The sequence below is a fragment of the Gigantopelta aegis genome, chromosome 12 (assembly GCF_016097555.1).
Source record: "Gigantopelta aegis isolate Gae_Host chromosome 12, Gae_host_genome, whole genome shotgun sequence".
Classification (NCBI taxonomy): domain Eukaryota; kingdom Metazoa; phylum Mollusca; class Gastropoda; order Neomphalida; family Peltospiridae; genus Gigantopelta; species Gigantopelta aegis.
In genome coordinates, this window is record NC_054710.1 from 16,237,291 (window position 1) to 16,262,994 (window position 25,704).

At 38.3% G+C, this 25,704-nt stretch overlaps 1 protein-coding gene and 1 long non-coding RNA gene across 3 annotated transcripts in view; one reads left to right on the forward strand and one right to left on the reverse strand.

The window, feature by feature from the left end:
- The window catches only part of LOC121386168 (ubiquitin carboxyl-terminal hydrolase 25-like), a 49,005-nt gene that overhangs the window by 13,427 nt on the left and 9,874 nt on the right, over window positions 1–25,704 (forward strand). For both annotated transcript variants that reach the window (XM_041516968.1, XM_041516969.1), the window contains exons 5-20: window positions 965–1,130; window positions 4,286–4,372; window positions 5,541–5,690; window positions 6,163–6,251; window positions 7,994–8,088; window positions 12,323–12,471; window positions 13,377–13,504; window positions 14,258–14,353; window positions 15,706–15,840; window positions 17,249–17,445; window positions 18,817–18,887; window positions 19,969–20,233; window positions 21,100–21,270; window positions 22,093–22,220; window positions 23,876–24,066; window positions 24,716–24,803. In XM_041516968.1, the coding sequence (XP_041372902.1) occupies window positions 965–1,130; window positions 4,286–4,372; window positions 5,541–5,690; window positions 6,163–6,251; window positions 7,994–8,088; window positions 12,323–12,471; window positions 13,377–13,504; window positions 14,258–14,353; window positions 15,706–15,840; window positions 17,249–17,445; window positions 18,817–18,887; window positions 19,969–20,233; window positions 21,100–21,270; window positions 22,093–22,220; window positions 23,876–24,066; window positions 24,716–24,803 (2,206 nt within the window). The remainder of the gene's footprint in view (window positions 1–964; window positions 1,131–4,285; window positions 4,373–5,540; window positions 5,691–6,162; window positions 6,252–7,993; window positions 8,089–12,322; window positions 12,472–13,376; window positions 13,505–14,257; window positions 14,354–15,705; window positions 15,841–17,248; window positions 17,446–18,816; window positions 18,888–19,968; window positions 20,234–21,099; window positions 21,271–22,092; window positions 22,221–23,875; window positions 24,067–24,715; window positions 24,804–25,704) is intronic.
- Window positions 13,288–21,152, reverse strand: LOC121386171. Its single transcript, XR_005959594.1, has 2 exons — window positions 21,036–21,152; window positions 13,288–13,452 (listed from the first exon to the last, which is right to left on the reverse strand). It is a non-coding gene; the product is annotated as an uncharacterized LOC121386171 (long non-coding RNA).

The following is a 25,704-nucleotide window of genomic DNA, read 5'->3' on the forward strand; positions in this document are numbered from 1 at the left end:
TAGTCATTCCGCGTTTAAGCAGTGTCCACTAGATGAATTTACTTCCGTGTTTTGTTTTCTCGTACAAAATTGCACCTATGTTCGTGCGCACTTGTGCAATTGCAAAGCAATTTCGGCAATCCGCATTTTCATTTACTTCCGGAATTCGTTTCTCGTACCGATGTTCGCATGCATCGATACAATTTCAGAACGTCTGCGTTAAAAGTAGTAACAGGAATTAAATTCAAACTTTCATATAGTTGTTGTAACCTATAGGTTACCAGGCTATATTTTGTGGTATCCTGTAAATGGGTTACCAGACACGATGCTTATTTCGATGCCTACACAACTGGTCAAAGGTGAGGTATGTGCTTTCCTGTCTGTGGGAAAGTGCATATAAATGGGTTACCTGAATTTGTTTTGGTCACATAAGAGAAACAAGATATTAGTGGATGGGTTATAAAAAGTAGACCACAACTGGTCCAGAATACAAATTGGTTAGGTTTAGGGTTAGGGTTAATAAAATCAAACAGTAATGATACGGGTCATTAATTTTGTCAAACGTTTAACTTAAGTTAAAAATAAGCTCTGCCTGTTGTGCAATCCTTTTGATTCTTTTTTTATCAATAAAATATCTCAAAACAAAACAAACTTAAAAAAAATAAAATCTGCAAAAACAGAAACCCTGCAAATGAACACTTTTAATCTTGTCTATATTATTCATATATTTTTCACAATATTAGAAGCCAGTCAAGCAGAAAGCAAGACAGGTACGAAAAGGAATTGAGAAGAATTAAATGTTGGTCTATATTTTTTAGAATACTAGAGGCCAGTGTAGCAGAAAGTAAGGCCAGTACAAAAACAAATTGGGGAGAATTAAATCTTGGTCTATATTTTTTTAGAATACTAGAGGCCAGTGTAGCAGAAAGTAAGGCCAGTACAAAAAGGAATTGGGGAGAATTAAATCTTGGTCTATATCTTTCAGAATACTAGAAGCCAGTCTAGCGGAAAGCAAGGCCGGTACGAAGAGAAAGCGTGGAGAACTGTGGTTTGTGGATCCACTGAACCCACACGAGCGGAAGCGACAGGAGGGGTGGCCAGTCGGGCTCAAGAACGTGGGAAATACCTGTTGGTTTAGTGCTGTGATACAGGTAATTGTGTTAGTAGACAGACTGGGAAATACCTGTTGGTTTAGTGCTGTGATACAGGTAATTGTGTTAATAGACAGACTGGGAAATACCTGTTGGTTTAGTGCTGTGATACAGGTAATTGTGTTAATAGACAGACTGGGAAATACCTGTTGGTTTAGTGCTGTGATACAGGTAATTGTGTTAATAGACAGACTGGGAAATACCTGTTGGTTTAGTGCTGTGATACAGGTAATTGTGTTAATAGACAGACTGGGAAATACCTGTTGGTTTAGTGCTGTGATACAGGTAATTGTGTTAATAGACAGACTGGGAAATACCTGTTGGTTTAGTGCTGTGATACAGGTAATTGTGTTAGTAGTCTGTAGTCCGATGGCTTAACCATGACACCACCGAGGCAGTTAATGTATACCTGGTGTGTTTGTTTTGCTGCTGATGATGAGCTTTACCGACGGCAGTACTTTTTATCCAGCAACCCCTGGTAATTGCCCACGGTAATTGGCAATGCCGTGGAGTTTTTTATTCTCCACAGCACTTTTTAGCCTTGAACCATATTCAGGGTTTTTGTTTTTTCAATGGTGTGTTTTTCGCTGTGGATTTTTTTTTAATTGCAGGGGTTTTCGAGTGGCACAAAAGTACCATCGGTGATGCTCCCAACCGCCAGCAATTTATATCTTAAACTACAGCAGTTGTCCTCAGTGTTATTGTTAAGTTCGAGCCCTGAATATAGTTTTGAGTGTGTGTGTTGCACTGACCTGTGTTCTAAGTAACTGCTTTCAGTTGGCAGATACTTCATCGTCAGCTGCTATATAATAACGTCTGATGTTCAACGTCCATCCAGTTGAAGAGTGCTGGATAATGCAATCCTTCAGACACACGAGCATTTAACCGTCAGAATACTGGATTAATTTTTGACAAAGACCACAAATTTATAACTTTACTTGTAGATTTTCGCTTAATGTTTTTAATAAATACACAAATTAAAGTTAATATATGAATTGGTAAGTATTATTTTTGTGGGTTTTTTATGATATTTTAGATCAGTTGTTGATTAAAATTAGGCCAAAAAAGTTGCGTTTACTTACGGGCATTTGTGGCCAGCTGTCCAATATTTATGTCCATTATTCCCAATAGCAGTGGTTTGCTGACTAGAATTTTAAAAAAAGAAGAAATGAACTGCGATTTATGTCCAAAACATTTGGTGATTTTTGTTGTTGGTAAAATGATCATATTTATCGAAAAACAAAAAACTGTAGCTGCCATACTCTCAATGAATCTATTTCCTGTTGTACTATTATTATTTCCGATGAGTGCCTTGTGCAAAACGGCAGGAAATATGAATTGGTGAATGCCCTGTATACAGTGTACAGTGTGTGTTGTTTTGCGTGTCAGTCGAGATATCTCACCTGCAGTAGTGGAAAGATTAATGGGAGCAATCACTTGCTCTCCATCACACACCTCGGATTGGTTCGAGGAGAGTAATTTTAGCTCCCCTTAATATGTTAATTTATATGGTATCAGTGTGGTAATTGATACCGCAATTAATCGCTCACCTTATTTTGTTTTTCATTTCGAGATCTGGTTTATTACATGGAATGTTTTCTCAATGTTAGGGCTAGCTAGAGATGTGAATTTTAAAAACACATTGGCTAATTTTGTATTAATTTGGTAAAATAAGTATATTTCCTGGATTAATTGATATTTTGTTTGAAAATAACTGAGACTTTGCTTTTAATTTTTAAATACAGAACAGTTTAATTTTAAGTTTAAAGGCATATTGTCACAGATTTAATGACCTAACAAAGTATTACCTGAACAAAAATAATTTGATTTGTCAATGAATGTACTTTATTCAACCATCTTCATAACCATCATACTCCATTTATTAATGACATTTTGTAAAAATAATTGAATTATGGCAATGGTCCATAATTAAAAAACTAAAATTGCAGAGAGCATTGACATGGATTTCACTCCATCATGGTTCAGTTATGGTGATGCAATACATGTAGCTAGATTTGGTTTCCAACAATTAATGTAATTTTTATGTATTATCTGTTTTTAGAGAAATAAGGTCCTTAAATCTGTGACAGTATGCCTTTAAGTTTAAAAGATAATTTGGCAAACTTTTCTGGTCACTATGAGCTAGCCTTGAATGTTATGTCACAATTCGCTGTGCATGTTTAACCTGATGACTACTGCAGGCGAGGTATCTCACCCAACATCACGGAAGGTGACACACTGTATACCGCATACAGTACATTCAGACATTCATATTTCCCGCCGTTTTGCACACGGCACTGACAGGAAGTAATAATAGAACAACACTAATCGAGACTAATCTTGATAATGGCCATGTTAATTTTTTGTTTTTGTTTGAGAAATACCTGGAAATGTTTTCGGCAAGTATATTTGCTTGACAACAATGGCAGAATGTTGTAGTCATTTTCAGGAATTCATAGCTGATTGTGACAGTTAACTTGATAATAAATTGGACAGTTTTATTAACAACGAAAATCACAAAATATTTGTTTATAAGTCGTCGTTATTTTCCCAAAAAAACATTCTGCTCAAGAAAGCAGTTATGGGGATTAATGACCACAACTACCTGACATCTGGCCACAAATGTGCCTAATTAAATGTGACTTTATACATTTTTTGCCTAATTTTAATCAAAATTAACTGATCTAAAATATCCCAAAAAAATATAGTATAACCTATGAAAATAATACTTACCACTTCACATATGAACATTATTTTATGTATTTATAAAAAATGATGGGAAAATATGTGAGTGAAAATTATAAATTTGTACCCCTTCAACGTGGTTTTTCTAAAAAACATTAATCCAGTAGTCAGGTTAAGAGATCGCTATGTAATTCTAAAACATGACATACTACATAGACTTTGTACAGTGAAAACCTCTCAAAACCGGAATTCCCTCAAACCCAGACATTTTTCATGGTCCTTTGTTAAAAGTCTGTAAACAATGTAACCTCGCTAAACCGGATACCTTTTAAAACCAAACATTTTACTTGGACCCATGGGTGTCCGGTTTAGAGGGGTTTCACTGTAGTTGCCAATCAGTTATCAGATGTCTGTAGATTGTATTGTTGATAAAAAATTCTCACTAATGCACTTTTTTCCCTCCTTTTCAGTGTCTCTTTCACATACGGAAATTCCGTCAGCTAGTTTTAAACTTTCATTTACCGGGAGAAACGTTGCAATCAGATAGCAGCATACTGGTAAGTTAGAACTTGAAGAAAAAATATCTTCGAATGACAGTTTCTCTCCTACATAAGGGGCGGGATGTATCCCAATGGTAAAGCCTGATGCTCAGTCGGTCTAGGGTTGATCCCCGTCAGTGGCCCATAGGGCTATTTCTCATTCCAGCCAGTGCACCATGACTGGTATATTAAAGTCTGTGGTATATGCTATCCTGTCTGTGGGGTGGTGCATATAAAAGATCTCTTGCTACTAATGGAAAAATGTAGCAGGTTTCCTCTCTAAGACTATATGTCAGAATTACCCAATGTCTGATATCCATTAGCCGATGATTAATAAATCAGTGTGCTCTAGTGGTGTCGTTAAACAAAATAAACTTATAACTCTCTTACATAGGGTAGGATCATGTACATTGAGTGGTGGAGCAGAACATGGGATCGACTGTCTGATGTGCACACAGTCATAATAGAATCAAATGCCTGGTTGGCAATGATGGCTTAAAAAGTATTCCGTAACTACATTTTAGTAATTTTCAAAAAAAATACTCTGCATATCTGAAAATTGTTCCAGTGTGAGCCGTGATGGGTCTTAGAATGAAACACTTGATACGTGATGGGGGGTGGGGGGTGGGGGGTGGGGGTGGATGTAGCCCTGTCGTAAAAGCGCTTGCTTGATGTGTGGTTGGTCTGAGATCGATCCCCTTCGGTGGGCCCATTTGGGCTATTTATTCAGCCAGTGCTTCATGACTGGTATATCATAGGCCGTAGTATGCTATCCTGTCTGTGGGATGGTGCATATAAAAGATCCCTTGCTACTAATGGGAAAATTTAGTGGGTTTTCTCTCCAAGACAATATATCAACTTTACCAAATGTTTGACATCCAATAATCAATGATTTTAAGAAGTAAATGTGCTCTAGTGGTGGTGTTAAACAAAATAAACTTTAACTTGTGATTTGTGATGGGTCTTTTAATCAAATGCCTGGTGTGCACTAGATTGTAGGATCTAATGTCTGATGTTAGAAAAAAAAAATGTTTTTTTTGTTTTTTTTTTTTTTGGTCAACCAAGCATGTCTTTTCTCTTGTTTCTTAATTGTTCACAGTTAGTTGCCTTTGATTTCACTGAAGATTGTGCTGAGTGCTCAGTTGTTTTCTATTATTAACTTATAAAGAAGTATATTTCATTTCAGGAGAGAAGGAATATTAGATTTATGCATGAACTTCGCCGCTTGTTTGCCTTGCTGCTTGCCTCGAACAAAAAATATGTCGATCCATCCAAGCCTGTTGATATTCTGAAAGAAGCCTTTTCTTCTCCGTCAGGCGCTACTGATAGCCAACAGGTTAGTTTTAATCATTTGCTCTCTTTAATTGGAGGGGCGGGGTGCTGCATTATGGCCGCCTTTTTGGGTTTATGGACTGGAAGTCTTGATACGAGATAACTCTATTTGATTAATTTCAGAGCAACAAGAAAATAATCAAAGAGTTATCTCATATAGCAAGACTATACCAGTCCATAAAACCAAAATGTCGCCGTAACTGCTGTAAGCATCATTTTCTTACTATGGTATGTATTACAGTTTTATTTATTTTAAACCAAATCGTTTTTAATTTACACACAAAAATGGTTGTTTTTTGTTGTTTCCAACAATTGTTTACTTTTCTTCTTACGTCAAACCAAACCAAACTTATTTTTAAAAAAAAAACATTTCTGTAGGAGGATGGGACGAACTATAGTTAGGCACCCGTCGCGTTGACTTCATTGTTGCTTTGCGTACTGTGTTAAACTATTCTGTGCTGTGTGTATTTTTGCAGGACGTGAGTGAATTCCAACACAAACTCCTGGAGTGGCTGGAGGATGCGTTTAAGTGCAGTTCGTCGCGACCAGGGTCTCCCTGTGAAGCGTAAGTCTGCCCGTCGGCTTTGTTTACACTCATTACAACTTACCAGGGTCTCCGTGTGAAGCGTAAGTCTGCCCGTCGGCTTTTTTTCACTCATTACAACTTACCAGGGTCTCCCTGTGAAGCGTACGTCTGCCCGTCAGCTTTGTTTACACTCATTACAACTTACCATGGTCTCCCTGTGAAGCATAAGTCTGCCCGTCGGCTTTGTTTACATTCATTACAACTTACCAGGTTCTCCCTGTGAAGCGTAAGTCTGCCCGTCGGCTTTGTTTACATTCATTACAACTTACCAGGGTCTCCCTGTGAAGCGTAAGTCTGCCCGTCGGCTTTGTTTTCACTCATTACAACTTACCATGGTCTCCCTGTGAAGCGTACGTCTGCCCGTCGGCTTTGTTTACACTCATTACAACTTACCAGGGTCTCCGTGTGAAGCGTACGTCTGCCCGTCGGCTTTGTTTACATTCATTACAACTTACCAGGGTCTCCCTGTGAAGCGTAAGTCTGCCCGTCAGCTTTGTTTTCACTCATTACAACTTACCAGGGTCTCCCTGTGAAGCATAAGTCTGCCCGTCGGCTTTGTGTTCACTCATTACAACTTACCAGGGTCTCCCTGTGAAGCATAAGTCTGCCCGTCAGCTTTGTTTACACTCATTACAACTTACCATGGTCTCCCTGTGAAGCGTACGTCTGCCCGTCGGCTTTGTTTACACTCATTACAACTTACCAGGGTCTCCGTGTGAAGCGTAAGTCTGCCCGTCGGCTTTGTTTTCACTCATTACAACTTACCAGGGTCTCCCTGTGAAGCATACGTCTGCCCGTCAGCTTTGTTTACACTCATTACAACTTACCATGGTCTCCCTGTGAAGCATAAGTCTGCCCGTCGGCTTTGTTTTCACTCATTACAACTTACCAGGGTCTCCCTGTGAAGCATAAGTCTGCCCGTCGGCTTTGTTTTCACTCATTACAACTTACCAGGGTCTCCCTGTGAAGCATAAGTCTGCCCGTCGGCTTTGTTTTCACTCATTACAACTTACCAGGGTCTCCCTGTGAAGCGTAAGTCTGCCCGTCGGCTTTGTTTACACTCATTACAACTTACCAGGGTCTCCCTGTGAAGCGTACGTCTGCCCGTCGGCTTTGTTTACATTCATTACAACTTACCAGGGTCTCCCTGTGAAGCGTACGTCTGCCCGTCGGCTTTGTTTTCACTCATTACAACTTACCAGGGTCTCCCTGTGAAGCGTAAGTCTGCCCGTCGGCTTTGTTTTCACTCATTACAACTTACCAGGGTCTCCGTGTGAAGCGTAAGTCTGCCCGTCGGCTTTGTTTTCACTCATTACAACTTACCAGGGTCTCCCTGTGAAGCGTAAGTCTGCCCGTCGGCTTTGTTTTCACTCATTACAACTTACCAGGGTCTCCCTGTGAAGCGTAAGTCTGCCCGTCGGCTTTGTTTACACTCATTACAACTTACTAAGGGCAAGACATAGCCCAGTTGTAAAGCACTTGCTTGATGCCTTGTCAGTTTGTGATCGATCCCCGTCGGCGGGCTCATTGGGTTATTTCTCGTTCAAGCCAGTGCATCTCGACTGGTATATCAAAGGCTATTCTGTCTGTGGAATGAAGCATATAAAAGATCCATTACTACTAATGAACAAAATTAGCAGGTTTCCTCTCTAAGACTAAATCTAAAAAATATCAAATCTAAAGCATTTGAGTAATTGAGTTCTTTGTGATATTTATTTTAGGACTGCAAGCTGCTCGATGCGCACCGAACCAGATACTCGAAATCCGGTTGTTGAGCTGTTTTATGGTCAGTTCAAGGCAGAGGGTTATAATGAAGGTAAGCTCAGGTTCATTTTTCTTTTGTTATTGTCTTTTTATAAGGGGGGGGGGGGGGGTGAGACGTAGCCCAGTGGTAAAGCGCTCACTTGATGCGCAGTCGGTTTAGGATCGATCCCCATCAGAGGGCCTATTCGGCTATTTCTTGCTCCAACCGGTGCACCACGACTGGTACATCAAAGGCTGTGGTATGTGCTATCCTGTCTTTGTAGGGCTCGAACTTAACAGCAGCAACAACGGCAATTGTCGTTGGTGACAAATAAACTGCAGTCGGTTGAGGGTGTCACCGATGGCACTTTTGTGCCACCGGATAAAAATTACTGCCGTCGGAAAAACTCCTCACCGACAGCAAAATGTATAAACGTGTGTGAACATTATCTGCTAGTATTTAACACAGGTGTTTGGGTCCTGGTTGGAGCTAATGGGCGTTTAGTTAGTACCACTTGATGGAACTGTATTTAGTGATGCGCGTACCCTGTGTTGTTGCATTTTGCCTCCTCGCTTTTGTGTTATGCCGCCCATTTTCACGTTAGGCAGCCCCATTTGTTTTTCTGCGCCCCTCTTTATTTTCGGCATCCTATTATAATTTAAAGCACCCAGCTCCGCTATATTCAAAATGCACACTTTTTTCACACTTAAAAACATCGATCAGTCTGCACACTGGACATCAAAGGAAACAAGCTGCATTATATATGAAAGCGCAACAAAGCAAAAAGAAATCTGGAAAGCATTATAGAAACTTAAAGAAAATTCTCTTAACTTCTTAAGGAGTTTTAGACTATTAACTACTCAGTTGCCCCCCCCCCCCCCCCCCCCCAACAAAAAATCCTAGCTACGGCCCTGGTTGCAGATTTAATTGGTTGTGATTGATGATTTTTACTCATTGTCATTTGTTTATTCAGCAATTCCTTATAAAATATTAAAAACTTTTAATTTTTTTTAATGTTTTGGGGGGGGGATATCACTGATTATCACCGCTTTTAAAAACGGAAGTTATTAAAATCATTTATCTTGGGTGCCAAATAATATATACACCGCCTTTACAAAATGCGATCATTTCATTCGATGAAGATGGAAATAAAAAGAACAGAAATTTTTTATCCCACAGTAGGGGATCGGTTAAAAAAATATATTAAAAAAAATATTTATTATTTTTCAGATATTTTAAAATCTTTATTAAAATAATAATATACAAACTTTTATCGGTTTAGAAAAATGAATACCAGTGAATGTCAGACAGACACTCTGTTTTAACTGAACTACGTTTTAACTAACAGTGCACAAAAAATAAGGCAGCTTGTACATTGTAAAAAAATTTCAGTACCAAATACCGAGGTGCAAAATAAGGGATAGGTATTTATACAAAGTCGACCAACATAAAACGATACGGTATCCAAACGTGCCCTTCCATGATTCCATTTATAATAAATTCTTGTTTATTGAAGTTTATTGACATAAATTGAAGAAATATGACTACGTGTATATACAACACAATAACCTTTCAGTTAAGTTTAATTGCTGCAAATGTCAGTTTAAAAAAAACAATTTTTGTTTTTTTAATTAACGTGGGTGATAAATTCTTACGTTCGAGCCCTGCTATGGGATGGTGCATATAAAAGATCCCTTGCTGCTAATCAAAAAGAGTAGCCCATGAAGTGGCGACAGCGAGTTTCCTCTCTCTATATCTGTGTGGTCCTTAACCATATGTCCGACGCTATATAACCGTAAATAAAATGTGTTGAGTACGTCGTTAAATAAAACATTTCTTTTTTTTTTATATAAAAAAATAAAATAAATGGCTTCTTAAAAGAGTCCATAACTTCATAATTCTTCCTCAAATTCTACATGCTGATGATTTCGATTTTTACATTTTGCTGTTGTCTTGTAAATGAAAGGTCAAGCGTGTAAAATACACCAGATGATTTTGTTTGGATTTGATCCATGCTTACACCCACAGAAGGTGAGAATAGAAAGGCTGTAGAATTTGATACAGTTGAACTCTGTCGGTGCTCGAGAAAGTGTAGTTTGACGTAACCATTTGGCCAACAGCATGGAAGTGTAACTCGGGACTTTGTTTTTTGGTTTGAGCGTTGCATTGTATTCAAGCCTTCCGAGTTCGACCCAATGAGATTCTGCTGTATTTTAATTATAAAAATAAAATAAAAGGCAAAATAAAAGGCAAGATAAAAACCAAAAGGAATAATAATTGTTTATAGTACTTGATGAAATTAAACATTAAATCCAAATAGGAATTTGTTTGCGTCAGTCCTTTGTATGAAAACAAATTAGTTGCAGACTGATTGTGCGGCCTAAAACATCAAAATATTTGGATTGTAGTTACACTCATAACCAGGTGCTAAGCTTAACCTTTAGGGTGTATACTACCAAATCAAATCCCATAGACGACAATAGTAACATATGTGGCTAAAACTCCTACCTGCAACGTATCAACCGACATAACGCCACGGATATAAATACTACCACCCCTTACACTTAAAATGAATCAGCAAAAAATGGGGGTCAAGCTGCTCGTTTCTGAGATAACGGGTAGCGTCTATGACTACCCTAGTTTCGCACAAAATTCGAGTACTTTTTTTTACAGGTACCCCATACATGTTTCAAGCACAAGGCTACTTGACACATTGGTACTAGATGAAATAAAATTGCAATTTTCTTTTACCCAGATGAAACTATTATTTTTTACAACCAACACACTCACATTTATAACCAATCACAGGACTTGTGGTGTTCACTTCTCTATCAAAAGTTCGGTGCACCTCGCACTTTGACCCAGCCGGAAGTTATTTGGTTTAGTACTACCTATAGACTACTGGATTAATTGTTGACAAACCGGCCTCGGTGGCGTCGTGGTTAGGCCATCGGTCTACAGGCTGGTAGGTATTGGGTTCGGATCCCAGTCGAGGCATGGGATTTTTAATCCAGATACCGACTCCAAACCCTGAGTGAGTCCTCCGCAAGGCTCAATGGGTAGGTGTAAACCACTTGCACCGACCAGTGATCCATAACTGGTTCAACAAAGGCCATGGTTTGTGCTATCCTGCCTGTGGGAAGCGCAAATAAAAGATCCCTTGCTGCTAATCGGAAAGAGTAGCCCATGTAGTTGCGACAGCGGGTTTCCTCTCAAAATATGTGTGGTCCTTAACCATATGTCTGACGCCATATAACCGTAAATAAAATGTGTTGAGTGCATAGTTAAATAAAACATTTCTTTCTAATTGTTAACAAAAAACACGTTGAGTGGGTACAAGTTTATAATTTTTACTCACATATATTCACTTAAATGTTTTATAAATACATAAAATAAAGTTTAGATTTGAATCAGTAAGTATTATTTTCGTGGGTTTTTCTAATTTTTATGATATTTTAGATCCGTCAACGTTGATTAAAATTAGGCAAAAAATAGAAAAAGTTGCATTTACTTACGGCCATTTGTGGCCAGCTGTCCAGTATTTATGTCCATTATTCCCAATAACTGTGTTCTTTTGACCAGAATGTTTTTAAAAAAAATGAACTCTGATTCATATCCCAATATTTGGTGATTTTCGTTGTTGGTAAACCGATAAAATTTATTGTCAAATTAGCTGTCACAATCGGCTATCGATCCTTGAAAATTACTGCGACGTGCTGCCATTGTTGTCAAGCGAAAAAATTGCCGAAAACCACTTTTTGAACTCAAAATTCCAAGGTATAATCCATTAAAAAAAAACTAAATCTAAAGAAATAGGAAGCTGACTTGTCTTCCATTTCCTGTTAATAAATCGCTTCTGGCGAGTGTCGTGCGGGAAATATGAATTGGGGAATGCACTGTATACAGTGTACAGTTTGTCGACTGGCATGACGTCGAGCGAGATATCTGCAGTAGTCAGAAGGTCAAGCGTAAGCTGTCTTTGCCTTGGCCGAATTACAATATGTGAAGTAATGATGAATTGGTGAATATATTTCATTACAAATTCGTCAAAAAGCTAATTGAAAAACAGTATGTGGTTCATCTCCATTTTTGCTGTTTAGTAAACTGACACTTGAATTTGGCAACAGATTTTCTGGTAAAATTTGCCAGATTGCTTATAATTTTGAGGGTTCCAACTTAAACTCCCACATTTGAGACTTTGTATATCCTCCAGTTACATTGCTTGGATGGTTGGGGCTGATGCACTTGGTGAGAGGTTAAGTGATAATTTCATGGTACAAATGGTCAGAGTTTTCTTCCATTCCAGGTAAGATGTTTACCAATCAGGAGACGTTTGGTCAGTTTCCTCTGCAGGTGAACGGTTTCCTTGACATTCACGAGAGTCTAGAGGGTGCCACCGCTCAGGGTGAGATCGAGGCTGTCAGTAGTGCTGTTACACAGAAGTCGGGTCAGGAGGTACGAAATAGAATTTGCAGGAATTGATTACACAGTACCAGTGTTCGAGATTAATGGTATCCCGATATCCCAGGGATACCAGAATTTAATTTTGGATACCAGACTTCAAGAACCCAGTATCCAACTGGGATGCCATATAATACTAAATTCTCAGGTGGGATACCAGATTTTGGAATGTTAATATCCAACTGGGATACTGGCCTAGAAATTTAATCTCGAACACTGAGTACCCTGTAAATATTTTCATAGTATACGGTAGAGCTGGGCGGTATACTGTATATACCATTCGGTATCAATATTATATCAATATCGATTTACCATACCGAGCAAATCTTAAAATGCCGAAATGTTGGCATTGAAAAATGTTTCCAGTCATTTAGTAAATTAAATACCGCTCGATATTGATATTTTGTCAGTACCGAATACTGTACTGATACCGAGGTAAATCACCCCCAAAATACCGAACCTGCAGCTCTAGTACATAGTAGCTTAATACATAGTATACAGTATTTTAATTACTTAGTACACAGTTAAATAATTTAATTTTTTTTGCATCTGTACACTTTACGGCAATTTGATTGGTCTTGAGGTGCTTACTTTTTTTTGTTCATATCTCGATGAACTGAAAAAATTTAAGCCATGCCTACTAATAATGTTTGCACACTTTGGTATGACCCACTACGCGGAGTCATACAGTGTGCACATACTTTTTCCAGTTCATACTTGCATGAGTCAAAAAATAATTGTCATCCATTCTTAATTGAAAAAGGTTTGTTACATCTATGGAAACATCTATAATCACACCAAGTCAGTTTATTGTGTGTGAGACTTAAAATTTAATTCTGCTGAAGTCTTGTTGTTATTATTATTATTATCCTTGATGTTGTTATTGCTGTTATTTTCAGCTCTGGTTTTCAAGACTTCCTCCTGTGTTAACGTTTGAATTGTCCCGTTTCCAGTTCAACCAGCAGCTGGGACGTCCTGAAAAAATCCACAATAAAATCCACTTTCCTCAAGTTATCTACATGGACAGGTAAGTTGGTATAAGTGAGCAAGACTGATGCAGCATTTGGGGGTCTAGACCCGACCCGACCCCACCCCACAATAATTCTGAATGAAAAATATTATTGGCAGTAAATCTTAAGACAGATTAACTTTACTTGTAGAATGCAGAAAATTTCATTTAAGGACATGTATTTTTAAATTTTTTATGTAGCATACCCCTGAAGCCCCTAGAAACTTTGTTTTCCACCCTCGATCTCAATCGGTGCCGCCGCCGCACCCCCCCCCCCCCCCCCCCCCCCCCCCATGTCTACTTGCTTCCACCATGCCTGTATAAGTTCTAAAAGTAGTCTGACAGTTATTAGTCCTCGAACGGTTTAACTGGAAGGGGTTACAGGTTTTGTCTTTCTCTCTGTCCAATTTTCCCACATATTTTTTTCAGACTTTGTAGTAATCGCACAATTTTCTGATTTTTTATTGTGCAAAAAGTTTTGATTTTGAATTGTATATCTATGTTTTCAAAATGTGTCAACATTTCCTTCCTTCCTGTGTTTTCAGATATATAAAAATAAAATAAAATAATTTATTGTGCAAAGTTATTGTTTTGTTAGAATTGTACATCTGTGTTTTCAGATATATATGGAAATAAAAAAAAAAAATTTTATTGTGCAAAAAGTGTTTTTTATTAGAATGATACATCTGTGTTTTCAGATATATGGAAATAAACATTTTTTTTATTGTGTAAACAGTGTTTTTTATTAGAGTTGTACATCTGTGTTTTCAGATATATGGAAATAAACAAGAAAATCACACGGCTAAGACGAGAAGAATCTAAAAAGTTGAAGGAGCAGTTACATTTTCTACAAAAGAAACTAGACAAGTAGGTGTTCTTTGACCTCTGTTTAACCTCTATTTAACATTGAGACTATTGGATTCATTTTGACAAAGTCACAGTGAGGTGGCAAAGAATACAACTGTTACATATTTTCACTTAAAAAGTTCATAAATACATAAAATTATGTTCGTTTGTGACAGGATAGGTAATATTTTCATAGGTGATGGTTTTTGGGGTTGTTTTCTTGTTTGATTTTTTTATTGTTTTATATAGTGTGATGATATGTCGGAGCAGTTATTTTTGTCTAATCTTGTATGCACCAAAACATTTAACAGTAAATTAAGTCAGGCCTAATGTATGCATATGTTATTAGCTAATTTCTTCATTATCAGTTTACTTTGGGCCTTAAGAGTTGCTGACCACAATTTGTGTTGTGTGTGTATATATATATATATATATATATATATATATATATATATATATATATATATATATATATATATAAGAATTGTTTCTAATTTTTTAGGAATTTATCGATGTATAAAAGTCACAAATGGTATAAAATCGCGTAGCGTAGCAAAGCGATTTTATACTACATTTGTGACTTTTATACATCGATAAATTCCTAAAAAATTAGAAACAATTCTTATAATTACAAACAGTACAAGAAGTGTACCTTAAAACACTCAAAAATTATTTCTTTCGTTCTTACCGTCAACCATGTTCTGTAAATAAGCATAGGAATACATGTATGCATACTATTGGAAATTGTCCGTCTAAAAATAAAAATAAGTATTGAATCAACAAAAACAGTGTATATATCTTTATTTTAACTTATATATATAACATGAATATCTGATCCAGTTTCCCTTATTTTTTTAATCGAGAAAACGGGTCACTTCCTTGTTCTATTTTTAAAACAATCACCGAACTGGGTCATTGGGCTTCTCGCCCATCCAGCTTAAAATAGGTCCAATCGATCTTGGTCTTCCGTGATGACATATTTTTATGAGGTTTATGGAAGGATAACGCTTGTTTTTTTAGTGACGTCAGCCAATCAGAATACAGTAAATCGTATAAATTCGGAAAGTTTGTAATTATATATATATATATATATATATATATATATATATATATATATATACATTGTTCAACATTACTTAATTCTTTTATCCTTTTATATGACTTTTTAATATATACAGTAAAACCCCACTAAACCGGTCACCCTTGGGATCAAAACAAATGTCTGGTTTTAAGAGGGACCGGGTCTAGGGAGGTCCAGTTCTGTACTGGCTTTTATAAAGGGACTGTAAAACGTCTGGTTTTGACAGAATTCCTCTTTACAGAGTGTCCGGTCCTGAGAGGTTTCACTGTATTTTATTTTCCCCCTCTTTCAGATTTGTATGTTACGGGTCTGGCAGTAAGAGATTTCCACTGCATGAGGTTTTATCATATGCACTAGAATTTGCACAGAGTAAACCTGACAGTGTACCACAGGACGTTGAGATGGAATCTCCCAAGCCCTGTGCTAGGTAAGTACCCCCCACCACCTCTTCTCCCACCTCCCACCCCAACATGTGCCAGGAAGGTTTTCTGTTTATAAAACAATCAACATGCTTAGAGTTGAATAACAGAATGCTAACCCCACCCCCAGATTTTCTTTATCTGTAATAGGGTCAGGCTGAGTACTTGCCTGAGGTGCTTGCGTCGCAGGATCGAACCACCTCGGTGGATCCATTCAATTTATTGGGGTTTTTTCATTCCAACCAATGAACCACAACTGATCAAAGGCCGTGGTATGTGTTTTCCTGTCTGTGGGAAAGAGTAGATAAAAGATCCTTTGCTGATAATGAAAACATGTAGCGGTTTTTTTCTGCTGACTACATGTCAGAATTACCAAATGTTTTACATTCAATAGCCGATGATTAATTAATCAATGTGCTCTAGTTGTGTCGTTAAACAAAACAAAACATTTTCTTTATCTGTACTGTGTATCATTTGTGAGACAATGGACTGGATTTAGATCAGTTTGTTTAGTGTCGGGGAGAGACGTAGCCCAGTGATTCATCGCTCGCTTGCTGTTCGGTCGGTCTGGGATCGATCCCCGTCGGTTGACCCATTGGGCTATTTCTCGTTCCAGCCAGTGTACCACGACTGGTATACCAAAGGCCGAGGTATGTGCTATCCTGTCTATGGGATGGTGCATATAAAAGATCCCTTGCTGCTAATCGAAAAGAGTAGCCCATGAAGTGGCGACAGCAGGTTTTCTCTCTCAATATCTGTGTGGTTCTTAACCATGTGTCTGACGCCATATAACTGTAAATAAAATGTGTTGAGTGTGTCGTTAAATAAAACATTTCCTTCCTTCCCATTTTTGTTTAATGCTTACACAAGGTGCATGGGTCATAGGATCAAATCCCACCTGTAGACACATTCTCTTATTGGGTTTTACGCCATCCCAACCATTACCCCGTGACTGGTGTGTCAACGGTTGTGGTATCTGCTGTCTTGTCTGCTTAAGTGCATTTGAAAGATCACTTGTGATTAACTGAAAAATGTTGCCGGTTTCACAATTATCTTAAATGTTTGACAATCCAAAAGCAGATGATTAATTAATCAATGTACTCTAGTAGTGTCGTAGAACAAAATGAGCTTTACAGTTAAGTAACACAATTGCTACCCATCCCGAGGATGAGTAAAGTTTGTTTTGTTTAATGACACTGCACAGTAATTTATTAATCATCAGCTATTGGATGTTAAGTATTTGGTAATTTTGACATATAGTCTTGGAGAGGAAACCCACTACATTTTTCCGTTAGTAGCAAGGGATCTTTTATATGCATCATCCCAGACAGGATAGCACATACCACACCTTTGTTAAACCAGTCATGGTACACACCACCTGAAGATGAAGGCATGCCCCTGTTTTTTCTGTTGCAGTTCTCTGTCTGAATCTCCAGTGAAGTGTTGTGGTCCCCCTGACGTCACGATGACGTCCCCCCACATCCGCTCGCCAGTCAAGCGAACTCTCCCGCCGGTAGCCATCCCTTGCCCCCGCCACGTCAGTGACGATGAGCTTCATGTCCTAGAAAACTGTCTTCACAGATGGCGCAAAGAAGTGGAGAGCGATGTTAGAGGTAAAATGTGTTTTGTATTTGATTTACATATAATAATGTGGAAAAGTGTCGAGTGACATTAAATGTATTTTATATTTGAGTTGTGTGAAGTAAAAAGGAATTGTACAAACTAATTAATAAAAAAAATTCAATGTCTTTTTATTAATGCAAACTGATATGCTATTTTGGTGCTCTTTGTAAGAAGAGTGTAATTGAATACAAATTCATATACTTTATAATATTGTGATATATTTGTAAAAAGGTTGCAAATTATTGCAGACAGGTATTGCAATATTGTGTGCTTCTAAGAAGGGTCTTAATTAATACAGATGTTGGGGCAGGATGTAGCCCAGTGGTAGAGCGCTCGCTTGATGCGCAGTCGGTGTGGGATCGATCCACGTCAGTCGGCCCATTGGGCTGTTTCTCGTTCCAGCCAGTGCACCATGACTGGTATATCAAATGCTGTGGTATGTGCTGCCCTGTCTGTGGGATGGTGCATATAAAAGATCCCTTGCTGCTTATCGAAAAGAGTAGCCCATGAAGTGGTGACAGTGGGTTTCCTCTCTCAATGTCTGTGTGGTCCGTAACCATATGTCTGACACCATATAACCGTAAATAAAATGTGTTGAGTGCATTGCTAAATAAAACATTTCTTTCTTTCTGTGGAGTAAAAAGGAATTGTACAAACATTTTGGTGCTCTTGTGAGAAGGGTGTGAATTAATACAGATAGGTATTGTAACATTGTGGTGCTCTTGTGATTGTGAGAAGGGTGTGCATTAATACAGAGGTATTGTAGCATTGTGGTGCTCTTGTAAGAAGGGTGTGAATTAATACAGAGGTATTGTAGCATTGTGGTGCTCTTGTAAGAAGGGCGTGAATTAATACAGAGGTATTGTAGCATTGTGGTGCTCTTGTAAGAAGGGTGTGAATTAATACAGATAGGTATTGTAGCATTGTGGTGCTCTTGTAAGAAGGGTGTGAATTAATACAAATAGGTATTGTAGCATTGTGGTGCTCTTGTAAGAAGGGTGTGAATTAATACAAATAGGTATTGTAACATGTTGTTCTTGTAAGAAGGTGTGTAAATTAATGCAAACAGGTATTGCATATTGTGTGCTTCTAAGAAGTATGTAAATGAACACAAATATATATTGCAATTTTGTGATGCTCTTCTAAGAATGTCTGAATTAATTTCATTTCATTTCAACTTACTTGGGTACTTATATCCAATTAAGGTTCAAGCATGCTGTCCTGGGCACACACCTCGGCTATCTGGGGCTGTCTCTCCTGGACAGTGGGTTAGTTGTTAGTGAGAGAGAAGAGTGTGTACTGGTCTTACACTGGATTAATAATACAGACTAGTTACTAACAATACAGCGATGTCATTTCAGAACTTCAGGAAAACATCTCCCAGCTGGAGTCAAAGATAGATTTAATGTACAGTGACGCTGCCATGCAGAAGGTGAGTTGTCCCCATGTTCCATTCAGGTCTTTTAGTCTTATTCAACTAGCACAACAACAATGCTATACAACCTGAGTCATCTCCGCCACTGCAGAATCGTCTTCCCTTGCCAGATGTATATTCATATCTGCGCATGGGCAGACCATCGTTCTCAATTCTGCAGTCCTCCATTGCGGACGTACTTTTAACTTTTAGGTAAGTATGTATATTAATGAAAATTAGAAACAAATTTTCTAATTTTCCATAGATGTAATTTTCCATCCATTATCATCTAGTTGAGATGCATTACTGATCAGATCCATTCTTCATAAACATACGTGTCAACATTCACTTGAGATGTCTATCTCAATTCTTTAAATGCAGTATGATAGAATAACAATCAGTATGATAGAATAACAATCAAACAGGCTCGGTATATTGTTTGTTCACTGATCATATATAATTTGTTATTGCAAAATTTAAAAGAAAATTTAAAAAAAAAAGAAAAAAAGAGCTGCAATGCCACATCGATTCTGGAACTTTGGTCTGACCAGAGATTGACTTTTTGTCTTTCTTTCGGTTTTTTTTCCTAACTAGTGGTATTTAGCCAGAGCTATTGTAATTCCATTTTCACTAATCATTAAAAATAAACTTTATTATTATCAGAATACAATTTATTATATATCAGACTTTACAGTGCTCAGTAAACCTGATCTTGCAGAATTATACATTGAACAGGTTATTATAAAGTGCAGTTCATCCTCAATCTTGGATTTCTCGTTCCAGCCAGTGCACCACGACTGGTATATCAAAGGCCATGTACTATCCTGTCTGGGATGGAGCATATAAAAGATTCCTTGTTACCAATCGAAAAGAGTAGCCCATGAAGTGGCGATAGCGGGTTTCCTCTCTCAATATCTGTGTGGTCCTTAACCATATGTCTGACACCATATAACCGTAAATAAAAATGTGTTGAGTGCGTCGCTAAATAAAATATTTCTTTCCTCAATCTTGTATGTTGAGTGCGTCGTTAAATAAAATATTTCTTTCCTCAATCTTGGATGTTTTTGTTTGTGTTATGTTAAACTGTGTCTTGTTTCAGTTCCCTTATCACCTGCATGCGGTGTTGGTTCACGAAGGCCAGGCCGTGTCGGGTCACTACTGGGCGTACATCTTCGACACGAATCGCAACATGTGGCTTAAGTTCAACGATATCACCGTGTCCGAGTCGTGCTGGGAGGAACTCGAGCGAGAGAGCATTGGCGGCTATCACAACGCCAGCGCATATTGCCTGATGTACGTCGATAGATCAAAACTACAGTTGCCCGACAGTAACGTCGATAGATCCAGAGTACAGTCTGGTGACGGTGAGTTACCTCCCTTTGTAGATTAATTGCAGTATAAATGTATAGTCAGTAACACTTCAGTAATGCAGCCTGATGTACGTCGATAGATCAAAACTACAGTCGCCCGACAGTAACGTCGATATATCCAGAGTAGTCTAGTGACGGTGAGTTACCTCCCTTTATAGATTAATGACAATTTAAATGTATACTCCGTATTACTGGCTAATGTACATCGACAGAGCAAAATAATGGATTATTCTCGCCAGAGACTCGCATAATACAATTTTTATTCCTAATAGATGATATTGACGATACCGAAACACATTCTGGTAATAACCTCTGTATATCCATGTAAACAGTGTCCTAATTATAATGCACAAATTAAAAATAGGTTTGTGTGAATGATGTGTGAACAAAACAATTTTGCTTCCAATTTAGGGAAGCCTGATGTTTTGCCTCGAGTGTTTGACCTGAAATCATGTTAGGATGTTGTGTGTTTCACCTGAAATCATGTGAGGATGTTGTGCGTATGACCTGAAATCATGTGAGGATGTGGTGTGTTTGACCTGAAATCATGTCAGGATGTTGTGCGTTTGACCTGAAATCATGTTAGGATGTTGTGCGTTTCACCTGAAATCATGTGAGGATGTTGTGTATTTTACCTGAAATCATGTGAGGATGTTGTGCGTATGACCTGAAATCATGTGAGGATGTGGTGTGTTTGACCTGAAATCATGTCAGGATGTTGTGCATTTGACCTGAAATCATGTTAGGATGTTGTGCATTTGACCTGAAATCATGTCAGGATGGTTGTACGTTTTACCTGAAATCATGTCAGGACGTTGTGTGTTTGACCTGAAATCATGTCAGGATGTTGTGTGTTTCAGGACGAAGTGTGAAGAGCACAGACATGATACCATCGGGCAGCCTACTCGACTTTGTGATGGATGACAACAAGAAGTTTGCCAAGGAGATCTTTGACTGGGACTCTGAGCAAGCAAGGAAAGCGGCTGCCGGTGGCGACAACGAGATGACCATGGGTCCTGAAAACAAAACAGGTATGTTAAAAAAAAAAAAAAAAAAGACACGATAATAAATGTCGGGAATCCTGGTGAGCAGACGATTTCCTCAAATTACCTCCAAAATTTAAAATATTTAAGAAATCATGTGTTTAGCTCCACTATGACGTTCAGCATTATATCTTTTCTAATACCAATTTGTCTGGTGTTCGTCCATCTCTCAACTTTTCTTTTCTTCTCCTTCAGTTTTGATAGAATTGTTCTGGAACTTGGTACAATGATCCTCTGAGGCACCCTCCACAAACTAATAGATATTTTGGAAATTTATAATTTTTATTAAATTTTCTAAAAATGTAAATTTGGAATTTGAAATTCCTTCTAGTCTTTTGATCAGAAAGTTCTAAAACTTAATGTTATGATTCTCTGGTGTTAATATTTGTAATAAGTAAATGAAACCTCTGATGTTGAATTTGTTTGAATGATAATTCAGCCCCTGGTGTTAATATCTTTATTAAGGAAATGAAATCCCAAATGTTGATTTTGTTTGAATGATAATTCAGCCCCTGGTGTTAATATCTTTATTAAGGAAATGAAACCCCAAATGTTGATTTTGTTTGAATGATAATTCAGCCCCTGGTGTTAATATCTTTATTAAGAAAATGAAACCCCTAATGTTGAATTTTTTTAATGATAATTCAGCCCCTGGTGTTAATATCTTTATTAAGAAAATGAAATCCCAAATGTTGATTTTGTTTGAATGATAATTCAGCCCCTGGTGTTAATATCTTTATTAAGAAAATGAAATCCCAAATGTTGAATTTGTTTTAATAATAATGCCAACCCTGGTGTTGATATTTGCAGCTCACACGACTGGTCCACACATTGAGTACTCTGCCCAGCATGCCCAGCTGTCACTGGAGGACACGCTGTCTGCTGTCCGTCTCGTGCTGCAACAGACAGCGATAACACCCGATGAGGCCGTCCAGACAGTAAGTTATCACACCAAACATCAGACCTTGCTTTTTAAGGTGCACGGGTGCGATCGCACTCGTCAAAGGCACGTAATTTCAATCTGATGAGAGTGAAAATCCACGCTTGTTACACTCGACAAATGAAAGAAAAACGAAATGTTTTATTTAACAACGCACTCAACACATTTTATTTTACGATTATATGCCTTTAGACATATGGTTATGGACCACACAGATATTGAGAGGAAACCTGCTGTCGCCACTTCATGGGCTACTCTTTCCAATTAGCAGCAAGGGATCTTTTATATGCACCATCTCACAGACATGGTAGTACATACCACAGCCTTTTATATACCAGTCGTGATGCACTGGCTGGAATGACTCGACAAATGGTGCACGTAAAATAAATTTGTGTATTTATTTCCATTGTTTACAAAAAACAACACTTTTCATAGCTCATGTAGCTAATAGGAAGGTCCTTTTATTAAAACATTAAACATTAAAAACCTGGGAGTGGCTTCCATGCAGTCATTAAACTGGTATTTCTCTTTGTTGAACAAATCGGGGAAATGCTGGTTTAATAGACAATTTTGTAGACATACCACTCAAAATCCAATCTGAGCTACACTGCCTATTTTATTTATTTTGGAGAGTGCAATTTTCCACTCGCCTTGGCATATTGAGGTGTGCGGTTTTCCACTCGCCTGGATTTTTAAAAAACCAAAAATGTAGTGGGTTACCAAATGTTTGATACCCAATAACCAATCATTAATAAATCAATGTGCTCTAGTGGTGTCGTTAAACAAAACAGTTTTTTTGTTGCAGTGAACATGCCCACATTTGACTTCTTGCAGTGAACACACCCACATTTCACATTACAGTGAAAACACGCCCACATTTCACTTATTGCAGTGAACACGCCCACATTTCACCTGTTGCAGTGAACATGCCCACATTTCACCTGTTGCAGTGAACACACGCACATTTCACTTGTTGCAGTGAACATGCCCACATTTGACTTCTTGCAGTGAACACGCCCACATTTCACATTACAGTGAAAACACGCCCACATTTCACTTGTTGCAGTGAACACACACACATTTCACGTGTTGCAGTGAACACCCACATTTCACGTGTTGCAGTGAAAACATTTCACTTGTTGCAGGGAACACACACCCACATTTCACGTGTTGCAGTGAACATACCAACATTTCGTGTTGCAGTGAACACACCCACATTTCACATGTTGCAGTGAAAACAATCCCACATTTCACGTGTTGCAGTGAACACGCCCATATTTCACGTGCTGCAGTGAACACGCCCACATTTCACGTGTTGCAGTGAACACGCCCACATTTCACGTGTTGCAGTGAACACGCCCACATTTCAGATGTTGCGGTGAACGCCCACATTTCAGATGTTGCAGTGAACACGCCCACATTTCACATGTTGCAGTGAACACGCCCACATTTCACATGTTGCAGTGAACCCGCCCACATTTCACTTGTAGTGAAGGGGTGCGACATAGCCCAGTGTTAAAACAGTCGGTCTGGGATTGATAAATCAATGTGCTCTAGTGGTGTCATTAAAGAAAACAACTTGAACATGCCTACATTTTAGTTGTTACCTGACATGCTGCTAACTAATGGTCCCTTTTGTTGGTTGTGTTTTAGGCTATGAACAATGAACTGAGGAGACTGAACGATCTCGCAGGTCGGCTATCGTCAGAGCTGTTACCGGACGACGACCCTCGACTGAAGCATATCGTCCTGTACCTGATCGTGAACTGCGCAGATGAGGTCATCACCAGCCTAGTCATGTTGGAGCAGTTCTCACAGATGAAGACACTAGACCAGGAGCCCAGGTTTGTCTTTATATTTCAGTTCATCAGTGACCAGGAGCCCAGGTTTGTCTTTATCTTTTAGTTCATCAGTGACCAGGAGCCCAGTTTGTCTTTCTATTTCAGTTCATCAGTGACCAGGATCCCAGGTTTGTCTTTCTATTTCAGTTCATCAGTGACCAGGAGCCCAGGTTTCTTTATATTTCAGTTCATCAGTGACCAGGAGCCCAGGTTTGTTTTTATCTTTCAGTTCATCAGTGACCAGGAGCCCAGTTTGTCTTTCTATTTCAGTTCATCAGTGACCAGGAGCCCAGGTTTGTCTTTATATTTCAGTTTATCAGTGACCAGGAGCCCAGGTTTGTTTTTCTATATTTCAGTTCATCAGTTCGGTTTAAACATTTCAGTTCTCACAGATGAAGACACTTGACCAGGAGCCCGGGTTTGTGTTTCTATATTTCAGTTCAACAATTCAGTTCTCAGATGAAGACACTCGACCAGGAGCCCAGGTTTGTGTTTCTATATTTCAGTTCAACAATTCACTTTAAACATTCGAGTTCTCGCAGATATCTCGCCTGCAGTAGTGAGAGGTTAACATGTCACTTGTTATGATTTCCATCAAGTTTAAGATCCCTAATATTGTATGATTTACAGCATTTCTTGTCTTTCTTTCTAGGTCAAAAAGGTTGCGAGCTGCTGCAGTGGAAGGATTTTGTCAGAAGACAAAAGAAATTAATGATGATAACATCCGCGCTTCGCATGATGTGAGATTTATATGTATTTTATTGTTTTCAAAAATATGTCTGCTATGCTGAATAGGATCCTCCCATGAATGCAGAATCTGGCATTCCCTTTCAAATCTAACCGGCCTCGGTGGCGTCGTGACAGGCCATCGGTCTAGAAGCTGGTAGGTACTGGGTTCGGATCCCAGTCGAGGCATTGGATTTTTAATCCAGATACCGACTCCAAACCCTGAGTGAGTGCTCCGCAAAGCTCAATGGGTAGGTGTAAACCACTTGCACCGACCAGTGATCCATAACTGGTTCAACAAAGGCCATGGTTTGTGCTATCCTGCCTGTGGGAAGCGCAAATAAAAGATCCCTTGCTGCTAATCGGAAGAGTAGCCCATGAAGTGGCGACAGTGGGTTTCCTCTCAATATCTGTGTGGTCCTCAACCATATGACTGACACCATATAACTGTAAATAAAATGTGTTGAGTGCATTGTTAAATAAAACATTTCTTTCCTTCATGGCACACCTATTAATCAAAGTTACTGATTAAACAACTATACTCCGATAATAATATTCACGTCTTGAACAAAATTCATCACACAATTATTAATCAAAGTTACTGATTAAACAACTATACTCCGATAATAATATTCACGTCTTGAACAAAATTCATCACACAACTATTAATCACAGTCACTGATTAAACAACTATACTCCGATAATAATATTCACGTCTTGAACAAAATTCATCACACAATTATTAATCAAAGTTACTGATTAAACAACTATACTCCGATAATAATATTCACGTCTTGAACAAAATTCATCACACAACTATTAATCACAGTCACTGATTAAAAAAATAACTATATTACGATGATAATATTCATGTCTTGAACAAAATGTTTTTTAATTCATCACACAACTTGTTAA